The sequence below is a fragment of the Salvelinus fontinalis genome, chromosome 38 (genome assembly GCF_029448725.1).
Source record: "Salvelinus fontinalis isolate EN_2023a chromosome 38, ASM2944872v1, whole genome shotgun sequence".
NCBI lineage: Eukaryota > Metazoa > Chordata > Actinopteri > Salmoniformes > Salmonidae > Salvelinus > Salvelinus fontinalis.
Window position 1 is genome coordinate 31,796,102 of NC_074702.1, and position 13,704 is coordinate 31,809,805.

At 46.8% G+C, this 13,704-nt stretch overlaps 1 protein-coding gene across 1 annotated transcript in view; it reads left to right on the plus strand.

The window, feature by feature from the left end:
* LOC129837365 (NADP-dependent malic enzyme-like) overlaps positions 1 to 13,704 on the plus strand; it is a 119,817-nt gene that overhangs the window by 96,735 nt on the left and 9,378 nt on the right. The window contains exons 7-8 of the mRNA XM_055903473.1: positions 10,379 to 10,488; positions 13,072 to 13,169. Of these exons, the coding sequence (XP_055759448.1) occupies positions 10,379 to 10,488; positions 13,072 to 13,169 (208 nt within the window). The remainder of the gene's footprint in view (positions 1 to 10,378; positions 10,489 to 13,071; positions 13,170 to 13,704) is intronic.

Genomic DNA, 13,704 nt, shown 5'->3' on the forward strand with positions numbered 1-13,704 from the left:
GGGATGGATGACTGTATAAATAAGGGGATGAATATGGAGATGCCTATACGTTCCCCCTGGGCTTGGAGTGTGTCCAGCCCTGTCACTGTAGTGACTGATGTTTTGTCTTCGGTGACAGAAAGCTGCCCCTGACCACCCCCGGTCACATGTGGCCTTGCTTAATGTCAGACCAGCTCAGCTCCACAGAGGCCAGAGCAGAGCAGAGACCAGGGTCTGGGGCCTCTCCAACTGGCAGGGGAAAGCCATGACTCCTTAATAACCGGGTGGCTTCACAACTCCGGGGAACGGCAGAGCTTTTCCCCGAAAGAGCCGGATTGGCGGAAAACAAATGATTATGGGTTTGGAGATTGAATGAATGAAGGAATGAATGATTATAGTCTGGGAGTTTTTAATAATATTCTTGTTTCATTTTGAGAGAAACAGAGAGAGCTCTTAGGCGGGCCGTGCACTCATTTGGTGCCACTTTATATTCTGAAGCTGCTTTTTATACTCACGCTGCCTCATATATATTTTTATATATTCGCTCATCAAAGGCCGTGCAAGCGTTTGTCATTGATTTCAGGCCACGGTCTTGTCCAAGATGGCTCCTGTGAAAACAGTCTACATGTGTCTCCTCCTTTAGTCGCTGGCCAGGCTATTGGAAAAGAATACAGAAAGAAAACAGTCAACACGCTCCCCCACAATATTTTAAACCAGAGGAACCAAGGCCCACCAAGAGTCTAGACACTGTTCAAGTCTTTGATCTTTTGGGTGAAGAGCCCTCTCTAACTGGCAAGAACGTTTTCAAATGCTGAACAGGAGAAGTTTCCTTTGCAATCCAATTGGTTCTATGAGAGTTGGCCTCCTCAGGTTTGCATGAATTGGGGTTGGTGTACGGGGCAGCACGCACGGTATTTCAATGCCTGAGAAGTCGAGGATCTTTTTTACTTCTGCCCCTCTCTGTGCCTCTCGACCCCCCCCCCCCCCCCCCCCCCCCCCCCCCCACGTTTTTGTCCCCATGTCAAATAATTTAATGAGCAAAGGTTCCCTCTTTTGAACCCAACAACTCTGTCGTCCGGCTTTCTGTTTGTCCGTCGCCATGGTTACGGGGCCAGCTTTGGGCTAAACCTCTTTGGTAGATGGGGATGGAGGGGGAGAAGGAATGCAGACTGTGTGTCCGTCTTTAATGATGGAGAGGGGATTTTGGGAAATAATGCGTGTCGCTGAGAGATGTTTGCTCTCTGGGGGAGAGAAGGAAAGAGGGAGGCGAGATGCTGGGGCTTTATTAAGAAGGCTTAGTTCTCAGCCTCTCTGGCCCCTCAGCCCCTTAGGCCCCTCAGCCCGCCAACCCCCCCCCCCCCCCCCCCCCAGGGACACTTAAAGAACAGGCAGCCAATGTGGATGCACACACAGGGAGATGGAAACAAATACTGAGCTAGCAGGGCCTGACTCTGGCGTGTGTGTGTGTGTGTGTGTGTGTGCTGTACAGGTATATGTAAAGTTTAGGACAGTGTGTGTGTGAGTTATCCTGCTTGGACAGCTGTGTTTGGACAGAGCGCCCTTGTCCATGACATTCTTTATGGAGGCCAGCGACTCCTTGGTATGCACACAGAGGAACAAGACCCACTTCATGCCTCCTTCTGTCGCCCCCCTCAAACCTGGAAATAGAGGACACTTCCGGAAAGATTCCAGGTGCAAGTTTAGGTTTCATCGGGCCTGGAATTAAGTTGCCTCAAGGAGCCAGGGTCTTTAATTTGTCCTCTTTATCCCACGCGCCGGTCCAGACGTAACACCGCCGCGTCTGAGCGATCCTCCACATGGGAAATCTGCTGTCATCTCTCAAAGCCATCTTGGATTTCAAACATTTTAGTGTGTCAAAAGGCTTTACACTCACTGTAGGGGAAGTTTGTCAGTTAGTGAGAAACCTCAGCGCCCCATCAAAAGGTGATCGTCTTAAGTGTTTTCCCGTGCCGGCAAGTCATTTCCTTCCGTACGAATGTGTATTATCCACGCAAGTCGTAAATCACAGAAGAATGAAAGTGTCAAGAACAAAAGAGGTCTGTATTGTGCTGGTGACGTCCCCCAGATGGCTTTAGCAGTGCTAGGAAAGTATCATATTGATGGAGGCCTCGTCTGTGCACTCCACCCCTAGTCCATCCGCCAATGAGTAGCCGATATCAGTGAAGTGTGTGTGTGTGTGTGTGTGTGTGTGTGTGTGTGTGTGTGTGTGTGTGTGTGTGTGTGTCACATATAAACCTCATGAAGCAACACTTGTTGTCTACAAAAAACGATATTACTCAACAGAGTTGCCGGTAGCACACATACCCCTATCTATGTTTGACTCAAGACCGCATTAGTTATGGTCTGACCCACGAACAACACGCACACACAAACCTTTGACTCCAAGAAATGCATTTTGATTTATAAGAGGAATGAAAAAATAAGTGTATAAAAGAGTAAACAAAAGAAATGTAGGAACATGATTGTAGAGGCCACTGGTCACCATTGGCCTCTGTATATACAATATATACAGTACCAGTCAAAAGTTTGGACACACCTACTCATTCAAGGGTTTGTCTTTATTTTTACTATTTTCTACATTGTAGAATAATAGTGAAGACATCGAAACTATGAACTAACACATATGGAATCATGTAGTAATTCTCATCCACATCACAGTGAATATCCTCATTGTTCATGCACCGCGGGGGAAAAAACTTTTGGCATGGCGAACCCAAGCTTGACATTGGTCTGCATTGATGTTGCCGCATGCCTCATCCATAGCCAGAAGGAGGGTGGTGCAATCGTGAGGATGGCAATCGTACACCTTCCTCCACCATGCTGAAAATAATTCCTCAATAGGTTTGAGGAAAGGAGAGTATGGGGAGAGGTATAGGGTCACGAATCTGGGATGGGCCCAAAACCATACCTGAACTACTTCTGCATGGTGGAACCTGACATTGTCCCGTACAATGCCATAGGTGACCCCTTCACCTTGACAGTGCGCAGCGTTGTAGGACCCAAGTAATGATCTAATATCCTACATCACTACCTTCAGAGATAGCTGCGCACATGGAGATGTTTCCCCCACATTGTCCAGGCACTTACTTGTGATGGTTCAACAGCAGCATCAAGCACCGTCATCCTCTAACAATATATTTTGTTTCGTTATTTTTTAAAGTACCAATATGATATTGTGAAGTAGCATGTGCATCATAGTAACAGTACTGAAGTATATAGTCCTGTACCTGAACAGCACTATATACTATATAAAGAAAGGGGTGGCAGGTAGCCTAGTGGTTAGAGCATTGGGCCATTACCGAAAGGTTGCTAGATCGAAACCTTAAATACTCCATCATTAAGTGATGAACATTAAAGCACAGTTGGATTAAGTCATAGTCAAGGTGTTTAAGCAAATGAGAAGATCACATGAAAAGTATTTTGAGATTGCATTGTGAAACTTTACACGAACGGTCTTTCTAGATGAAACACTGATTTAGGTGAAAAAGTTACTGTGTGATTTTGTGTTGTCGTACTTATTAGTCAATCGAAAATGGGATGAACGTTTTTGATGATCTTTTTGAGTTTTGCACTGAGAGTTGTGAAATTTGACCACAAGCAATAAAAAAAAACAAAAAAACAACTGCATGTGATTACGTCTCATGACATCAGGCTTTGTGACTCTAAAGATCCATTAGTCACTATCACATGTCACCATTGAGATAAACAATGGCAGATATACAGTTTCAAGCACAGATAAGGTGGCAACAGCACGTCTGTCCTTCATTCTCCACATGTAACTTTATGCAAGTACTGTATCTTAATCCCAAATTCAAATTTACCTGAGCCGCTCCCACTGTTCAGCCAAAATGTACTTCGGTTAGGTACATTCTCGTCATGCTCTCCTCTAATAAGGACCTCAATGTAACCAATGTAATCTCACATGATTCAGTTACGTCAACCTTCCATGTCAACACTGTTGTGACATCACAGTATTATGCTGGTAACGCCACACTGTTTTACTTAACCTCGCATCGCTTAGCAATAATAACCATGCCAACCCCTTGATGATGTCACCAAGTCAAGGAAGTTATACACAATAGTACACTTGAGTTGATTAGAGCCGATCTACAGAAATACCACTGTACCCTTTAATCAATATTTAAATTCAACCCTTACATTTTTTTGTGCCTCGCATTCTTTAAGAGCCGCTCTAGCTATAGGCTACAGACGCAAATCCGATTTAAACAATCCGTGATCATCCACTTAACAAATGTTCTCTTGATCTTACATATGTCCTCTAAGGTTGATCATGCTTGACAGTTCACTCGATGCGTTGGAGTTATGTACACAACGTAAGCATCAACTCAATTATATTAGAAGATTTTCGCATTAAAAAAAAAAATATAGAAAAAAGGACTTAAATGTAGGCCCACGTTTTTATATATAATATTTGGCTAAAAAACATGTTAGTATTCTCTGTCATTTGTGAGCAATTTGAGAAAGAGTCGCCTACTTATCTAAGCTGCTTACCAATGCACGTTCTTTGTCCAACTAGGCTACCTCTTGGAACATAGGGCTACCTGTCTCCCTGATGGTTTTCTCACCTAAAATGTTATCCCCATAGTGTAGTGTGCAGTGTACAAGAGACTGGCAGTTTGTAGTAAAGTTTAGGCCTACCTTTTAGACTTAGACCAACCTAGTTGAGTTGAGATCTATGGTGTCCTCTCCCCTGTACAGTAGCACATAACCAGCAATGTTTTTTTGGCGTGTGTGAGTGTATTTGTTTACCTGCATTACGTTACTGGGTGTGTCTCTTCAACTTTTCCTCGGAACACTGCGTTTTTTGGCCTGATGTGGTACAGCTTAACCAATACGTAAGCAACCCAGACCTATTCTGAGCCCCTTCAGCAGGGCCACACACACACACACACACACACACACACACACACACACACACACACACACACACACACACACACACACACACACACACACACACACACACACACACACACACACACACACACACAGCCTTAGCTCACAGGTGTGTGTTGTGCCAGGGAGATGTGGTTAGCCTGGTCCAAGATCCGTTTGTGCTTTGAAGCCAACTCTTATGGTTGTTGTACGACCAAATGAGTTGGCTATTCACCACATACAGATTTGGGACCAGGCTAGGTTAACTGTCTTGTGAACACTCCCATAAGCAGGTGCAAGGAGGAAGAATTTTTCCCACATTGTCCCTCTAATCTACAGTGACGGATGGAGTGTTTTCCAGTTGTCTCTGCAGCCACTCTGTCTCCTAGGAGTCTGAGTGGACAGTCTAGTTGACAGAGGAGCTGAGGAGTGGAGCTGGAGGGACCGGTAGAGAGAACGTATTCCCCCTGCCAAGTCACAGTCAGAGTACATGGATATGGATACTGTATTTTGTACCATCTACTGCATCTTGCCTACGCCGCTCTGTCATTGTTCATCCATATATTTATATGTATATGTTCTTAGTCCATTCCTTGACTTAGATGTGTGTGTATTAAATCAAATCAAATCAAATCAAATTTTATTAGTCACATACACATGGTTAGCAGATGTTAATGCGAGTGTAGCGAAATGCTTGTGCTTCTAGTTCCGACAATGCAGTAATAACCAACAAGTAATCTAACCTAACAATTCCACAACTACTACCTTATACACACACAAGTGTAAAGGGATAAAGAATATGTACATAAAGATATATGAATGAGTGGTGGTACAGAACGGCATAGGCAAGATGCAGTAGATGGTATAGAGTACGGTATATACATATGAGATGAGTACTGTAGGGTATGCAAACATAAAGTGGCATAGTTTAAAGTGGCTAGTGGTACATGTATTACATAAAGATGGCAAGATGCAGTAGATGATATAGAGTACAGTATATACATATGAGATGGGTAATGTAGGGTATGTAAACATTATATTAAGTGGCATTGTTTAAAGTGGCTAGTGGTACATTTTTACATAATTTCCATCAATTCCCATTTTTAAAGTGGCTGGAGTTGAGTCAGTATGTTGGCAGCGGCCGCTAAATGTTAGTGGTGGCTGTTTAACAGTCTGATGGCCTTGAGATAGAAGCTGTTTTTCAGTCTCTCGGTTCCTGCTTTGATGCACCTGTACTGACCTCGCCTTCTGGATGATAGCGGGGTGAACAGGCAGTGGCTTGGGTGGTTGTTGTCCTTGATGATCTTTATGGCCTTCCTGTGACATCGGGTGGTGTAGGTGTCCTGGAGGGCAGGTAGTTTGCCCCCGGTGATGCGTTCTGCAGACCTCACTACCCTCTGGAGAGCCTTACGGTTGTGGGCGGAGCAGTTGCCGTACCAGGCGGTGATACAGCCCGACAGGATGCTCTCGATTGTGCATCTGTAGAAGTTTGTGAGTGCTTTTGGTGACAAGCCGAATTTCTTCAGCCTCCTGAGGTTGAAGAGGCGCTGCTGCGCCTTCTTCACGACGCTGTCTGTGTGGGTGGACCAATTCAGTTTGTCCGTGATGTGTACACCGAGGAACTTAAAACTTTCCACCTTCTCCACTACTGACCCGTCGATGTGGATAGGGGGGTGCTCCCTCTGCTGTTTCCTGAAGTCCACAATCATCTCCTTTGTTTTGTTGACGTTGAGTGTGAGGTTATTTTCCTGACACCACACTCCGAGGGCCCTCACCTCCTCCCTGTAGGCCGTCTCGTCGTTGTTGGTAATCAAGCCTACCACGGTAGTGTCATCCGCAAACTTGATGATTGAGTTGGAGGCGTGCATGGCCACGCAGTCGTGGGTGAACAGGGAGTACAGGAGAGGGCTCAGAATGCACCCTTGTGGGGCCCCAGTGTTGAGGATCAGCGGGGTGGAGATGTTGTTACCTACCCTCACCACCTGGGGGCGGCCCGTCAGGAAGTCCAGGACCCAGTTGCACAGGGCGGGGTCGAGACCCAGGGTCTCGAGCTTGATGACGAGTTTGGAGGGTACTATGGTGTTAAATGCTGAGCTGTAATCGATGAACAGCATTCTCACATGGGTATTCCTCTTGTCCAGATGGGTTAGGGCAGTGTGCAGTGTGGTTGCGATTGCGTCGTCTGTGGACCTATTGGGTCGGTAAGCAAATTGGAGTGGGTCTAGGGTGTCCGGTAGGGTGGAGGTGATATGGTCCTTGACTAGTCTCTCAAAGCACTTCATGATGACGGAAGTGAGTGCTACAGGGCGGTAGTCGTTTAGCTCAGTTACCTTAGCTTTCTTGGGAACAGGAACAATGGTGGCCCTCTTGAAGCATGTGGGAACAGCAGACTGGGATAAGGATTGATTGAATATGTCCGTAAACACACCAGCCAGCTGGTCTGCGCATGCTCTGAGGACGCGGCTGGGAATGCCGTCTGGGCCTGCAGCCTTGCGAGGGTTAACACGTTTAAATGTTTTACTCACCTCGGCTGCAGTGAAGGAGAGCCCGCAGGTTTTGGTAGGGGGCCGTGTCAGTGGCACTGTATTGTCCTCAAAGCGGGCAAAAAAGTTGTTTAGCCTGTCTGGGAGCAAGACATCCTGGTCCGCGACGGGGCTGGTTTTCTTTTTGTAATCCGTGATTGACTGTAGACCCTGCCACATACCTCTTGTGTCTGAGCTGTTGAATTGCGACTCGATTTTGTCTCTGTACTGGGACTTAGCCTGTTTGATTGCCTTGCGGAGAGAATAGCTACACTGTTTGTATTCGGTCATGCTTCCGGTCACCTTGCCCTGGTTAAAAGCAGTGGTTCGCGCTTTCAGTTTCACGCGAATGCTGCCGTCAATCCACGGTTTCTGGTTTGGGAATGTTTTAATCGTTGCTGTGGGTACGACATCGTCAATGCACTTCCTAATGAACTCGCTCACCGAATCAGCATATTCGTCAATATTGTTGTTGGACGCAATGCGGAACATATTCCAATCCGCGTGATCGAAGCAGTCTTGAAGCGTGGAATCAGATTGGTCGGACCAGCGTTGAACAGACCTGAGCGCGGGAGCTTGTTGTTTTAGTTTCTGTTTGTAGGCTGGAATCAACAAAATGGAGTCGTGGTCAGCTTTTCCGAAAGGGGGGCGGGGGAGGGCCTTATATGCGTCGCGTAAATTAGTATAACAATGATCTAGAGTTTTTCAGTTGTTGTGGAATTGTTAGATTACATGTTAGATTTTGCTAATTCGCTACATTCACAATAACATCTGCTAACCATGTGTATGTGGCCAATACAATTTGATTTGATTTGGATTGTTCCTTTTTTCCATAACAGCCATCTTCCCCAATATCTCATGGTTATCATGGAGTTATGGGCTGATTTAGCACTTTAGGTCTTCTCATGATTGATTGATTGTGGCCATTCAGTCCTCATTAGAACTCATATACAGAGCTGTGTTGACCATGTACTAGCTATCAGCAGGATAAATCAGTCTGTGCTTCAACTCGAAGCTATCTACTCCTTACTACATGATTTTGTCACATGCAACACGAGAGCTGCATGACTGTTGTCTGTCACAAGAGCCACCACCCTCTTCCTCCAAAACCACCCCTTTGAAGAAATGCGAGGGCGCCTGTTTTCCTGGATGAACTGAGGTGACCTCGTAGCGATACACTAAAGCACGGTAGGGGGCGGTAGTGGTGCTGCAGTGGCAACAGCATCCTCGCCTCTCTCGCTGTGCGCCTCTCTGAGCCCCAAGACGACGAAAAGTTTACGGTGTCTTTTTGGCTGCTTCTCACGTCCTCCCCGTAGCCATAGCTGCCCTGCTTTAGTACTTTGCTTTCCCCCTCTGCCTGATAGAAAACACATTTTCTCTCCACGGTCCTGCTGTGCTCGTTTTGAGTGCTCGTTAAGTCCTTCCCTGCGTCAATCGCCACCTACAGAACGTGCTGCATCACAGACGGCTGTGTCTGATGAATATGGGGTCAGACAGACCGACACAGTGATGGAACCCACCTCTCTGATCTGGAGCTAAAGTTTTATTATCACTGAAGCCCAACTCTCATCCTCTCATCCTTCCTCTCCAATTCTCATCCCCCTCTCAATGCTTCCTCCTCCTCCTGCCCTGAATGCTTAAGCTTTTTAGCAGCAGAAGGCCAACTGGGAAACAGCTTTAGTGATTTGTACAATAAGCTGCAGAACTGAATATTTTCCATATGCCGGGTATGACGAGGTGGGCCTTACCAGAAAGATGGAGAGAAGGAGCGAACGAGAGAGGTAGAGAGAGAAATAATGGAGAAGGACAAAGACAGAGGGGAGAGACAACCAAGTTATATTGGAGCTAGAAAGATCCATACAGAACAATGGGACGAAACTCACATCACCTCTCCCTCTCCTCGGTTGACGGGTCCATACCTTCCGGGCTGGCGTCGCTCTCTGTTTGCTCGACCTGTCCCCAATTTCCTCCCGCGCCATGCTGCCAAAATGCGAGCCCTGGAGTTTTCATTAGAAGTGCATGTCCCTCCCTCTACCCCTATTGTATCTGTGTGACACTGGGCTAATAGAGCTTCTTTTACTCTGTTTTCACAGATGTACAGCACTGCGGAAGAGAGCATGGGACCCAGGAGTCACTTTCTGCTCAGGCTATTTTAGCAACTCGTAAACGCACTTATACACAGAAGTGTATCGTGTTTTTGTCGGGTTTTGTGTCAGTGGATGGCGAGGTCTATCTGTCGGTGAACAGGGTGTCAGGTGGACTGTGGATTAGCTTGTAGAAAGTGGACTGGGGATGATTTACTAGGTGGTCCTGCTACTCTTGCCATTTACTCAGGGTTTTATGGTGTTTCCGTTCCTTTGCGGTCGCTAGTAGATCTCCCTTCTTGACCGACATTTCACCTGTCTAGTAACCTGAAGGACAGCTGTTTGAGGATGGGTCACTAAAGCAGAGGCAAATAGCCTGTCGTGGAATCAGTCCTGAACACCAAGTTTCTTACTGTATTTTCGTGGCCCAAGTCATTGACAAAGTAGATCGCTGGATGGCATAGCCTACACATTGAAGCATGCTTATTTGCATGCATAATTAGTCGGATGCATAAACACACCGCGCTCATACAGCAACCCACTCCACATGTTTCAAATGTAACTCCTCAACAGTGAAGGAGTGCCCTCTCCAGGCCAGAACTGTGAAGGTCCTTATTCTTATGGTGTAGAAGAGGGACTTGGTACAAGCATAGGCAATGCACTATATAGAGCATGCTACACAGAGGTGTGTGTGTGTGTGTGTGTGGGCAACATTCATCTGTACTGTAGACGCACATCATTATCACAGTCCTGGAAGTGATTACTCTGATTTTCAGCTCTCCTTTGTTTGAACTCTCTTGGCCCTGTGGCGAATGACTAGAAAATGGGGTAGGGATGTGAATGTGGTCTTATCTGACTTGGCTGTCTTATCCACAGGTATGGAATGGATTGTCTTATCCAGTTTGAGGACTTTGCTAATACCAATGCCTTCCGTCTGCTGAGCAAGTACCGCGACCAGTACTGCACGTTCAACGATGACATCCAAGGTACACGTCTACTTCAATTGCAAAATGCCGACGTCAATTGCACAGAGACTCGATAACGTGCTAACAAGAACCCCGCGCACGACGTGCAAACACACACACACACACACACACACACACACACACACACACACACACACACACACACACACACACACACACACACACACACACACACACACACACACACACACATATCACATGCACTCAAACTCCCTCTCGATCAATCATCCTCCTTTCCCTTTCTCTCTTTTTTTCTATTTCCACTTTCTCTTCCTCCCTATATCCCTTTTTTTTTCTCCAACGCATGCGGGAGCGCACACACATCCATTCATCCAATCAATCAGTTTAAATCAGATAGCTTGTTCATGGAGCACTAATTCAAACTCAACTAACTCAAACAAACACACCGAGCCCCTGATCCCTCTATCTGATCCCTCTCTCTGATGGCTCTCTGATCCCTCTCTCTGATGGCTCTCTGATCCCTCTCTCTGATGGGTCTCTGATCCCTCTCTCTGATGGCTCTCGGATCCCTCTCTCTGATCCCTCTCTCTGATGGCTCTCACTCTGATCCCTCTCTCTGATGGCTCTCTGATCCCTCTCTCTGATGGGTCTCTGATCCCTCTCTCTGATGGCTCTCTGATCCCTCTCTCTGATCCCTCTCTCTGATGGCTCTCTCTGATGGCTCTCTCTAATCCCTCTCTCTGAAATCTCTCTCTGATGGCTCTCTCTGATCCCTCTCTCTGATCCCTCTCTCTGATCCCTCTCTCTGATGGCTCTCTCTGATGGCTCTCTCTGATCCCTCTATCTGATCCCTCTCTCTGATGGCTCTCTCTGATCCCTCTCTCTGATGCTCTCTCGGATGGCTCTCTCTGATCCCTCTCTCTGATCCCTCTCTCTGATCTTTCTCTCTCTCTGATCTCTCTCTCTCTCTGATCTCTCTCTGATGGCTCTCTCTGATGGCTCTCTCTGATCCCTCTCTCTGATCCCTCTCTCTGATCCCTCTCTCTGATCCCTCTCTCTGATCCCTCTCTCTGATCCCTCTCTCTGATCCCTCTCTCTGATCCCTCTCTCTGATGGCTCTCTGATCCCTCTCTCTGATGGCTCTCTGATCCCTCTCTCTGATGGCTCTCTGATCCCTCTCTCTGATGGCTCTCTGATCCCTCTCTCTGATCCCTCTCTCTGATCCCTCTCTCTGATCCCTCTCTCTGATCCCTCTCTCTGATCCCTCTCTCTGATCCCTCTCTCTGATCTCTCTCTCTCTCTGATCCCTCTCTCTGATATCTCTCTCTCTCTGATCCCTCTCTCTGATCCCTCTCTCTGATCTCTCTCTCTGATCTCTCTCTCTGATCTCTCTCTCTGATCCCTCTCTCTGATCCCTCTCTCTGATGGCTCTCTCTGATCCCTCTCTCTGATCCCTCTCTCTGATCCCTCTCTCTGATGGCTCTCTCTGATCCCTCTCTCTGATCCCTCTCTCTCTGATCTCTCTCTCTGATCCCTCTCTCTGATCCCTCTCTCTGATCCCTCTCTCTGATGGCTCTCTGATCCCTCTCTCTGATGGCTCTCTGATCCCTCTCTCTGATCCCTCTCTCTGATCCCTCTCTCTGATCCCTCTCTCTGATCCCTCTCTCTGATCCCTCTCTCTGATCCCTCTCTCTGATCCCTCTCTCTGATCTCTCTCTCTCTCTGATCTCTCTCTCTCTCTGATCCCTCTCTCTGATATCTCTCTCTCTCTGATCCCTCTCTCTGATCCCTCTCTCTGATCCCTCTCTCTGATCCCTCTCTCTGATCTCTCTCTCTGATCTCTCTCTCTGATGTCTCTCTCTGATGTCTCTCTCTGATGTCTCTCTCTGATGTCTCTCTCTGATGTCTCTCTCTGATCCCTCTCTCTGATCCCTCTCTCTGATGGCTCTCTCTGATCCCTCTCTCTGATCCCTCTCTCTGATGGCTCTCTCTCCAGTGTGTTGGGTTTGATAGTCCTGTGGAAAACAACAGTAATGTAACAGTAAGTCCCGAGACTCCAGACTCGGGCTGTGTCGCAAACGGCACCGCTATTCCCTCTGTAGTGGACTGATTTTGACCAGAGCGTTATGGGCCTTGTGCACACTATACAGGGAATAGGGTGTCATTTGGGACACGGAACAACTTTTTGTATCCGCTCTTGTTAATGAGACCACAGATTCAGTCACACCATGTCTGAGGAGCCATTAGTTTGTCTGTCAAATATAACTACATTCCCCAGAAATTAGCCCTGGTAGCGTTGTGATACCTGCAGGCTAATCTAAAACATATTTTCTCTCTAATTCTCTGTCTCGGTAAATCTGCTTGCTATTACTGCAGACAACTTAAAGAGCAATTGAACTTTTGCTGTACAAGCCCTATGATGTACTGAGGAGATTGTGTTTCGGTGTGGGTCTCTAATACGTCTCATCTTTTATTTTGTCTGTTTTCCGTCTTTTATACTCTCTCTCTCACTGCAGTAGGAACTCACTGGAGGAAAGCTCACACTTGCAGGTCTAAATCATATATGTCACTCTCTCCCCCCAAACCCCCCCCCCCCCCCCCCCCCCCCCCCCCCCCCCCCAGGTACCGCTGCAGTGGCGGTGGCCGGCCTACTCGCTGCCCTTCGTGTCACCAAGAGCAAGATGTCAGACCACACCATTGTATTCCAGGGTGCAGGGGAGGTGGGTAAATTCACTCCTGTTTTTCTTCTGCTCAGAAACACGGCAGACTGATTGCCCCTTATGACAGAATCAGAAATAAGCGCAAACCAATGCTCCAAATTCCCATTCCCAATCACTGAGCTTTTTAATTGAGGTCTAGTAGACCTCTGGGCTGTGGCTCAACAGACTCTGTCTCTAATAAACAGGAGAACATGGCCATGAAACTGTGATTAGCACAACATCATTTGTAATGGGGAGACATTTAGAATGTCTTTTAGACTCTGGAGCTCTTGGCCTGACTGTGAACTATAGTACCCCCTTTCAAATGCCTTGTTTCGTGTGTTTTCCATGTTGATTCATGACCACTTTGTATTGAAAGGGAAGTAGATGGTCATTTGTAGAACTTTGAGGGCATTTACAGTAAAGGGTTATTGTGCTGAGAACAGAAGAAAAGGACTTGTTAAGCCTTTCAAGTGTTTCATTGACCTACGTTGGATTAAATCCCAAAATGAAAGGTGTGCATTAATATAACTAGAGTCAAGATTATATTAAGTCT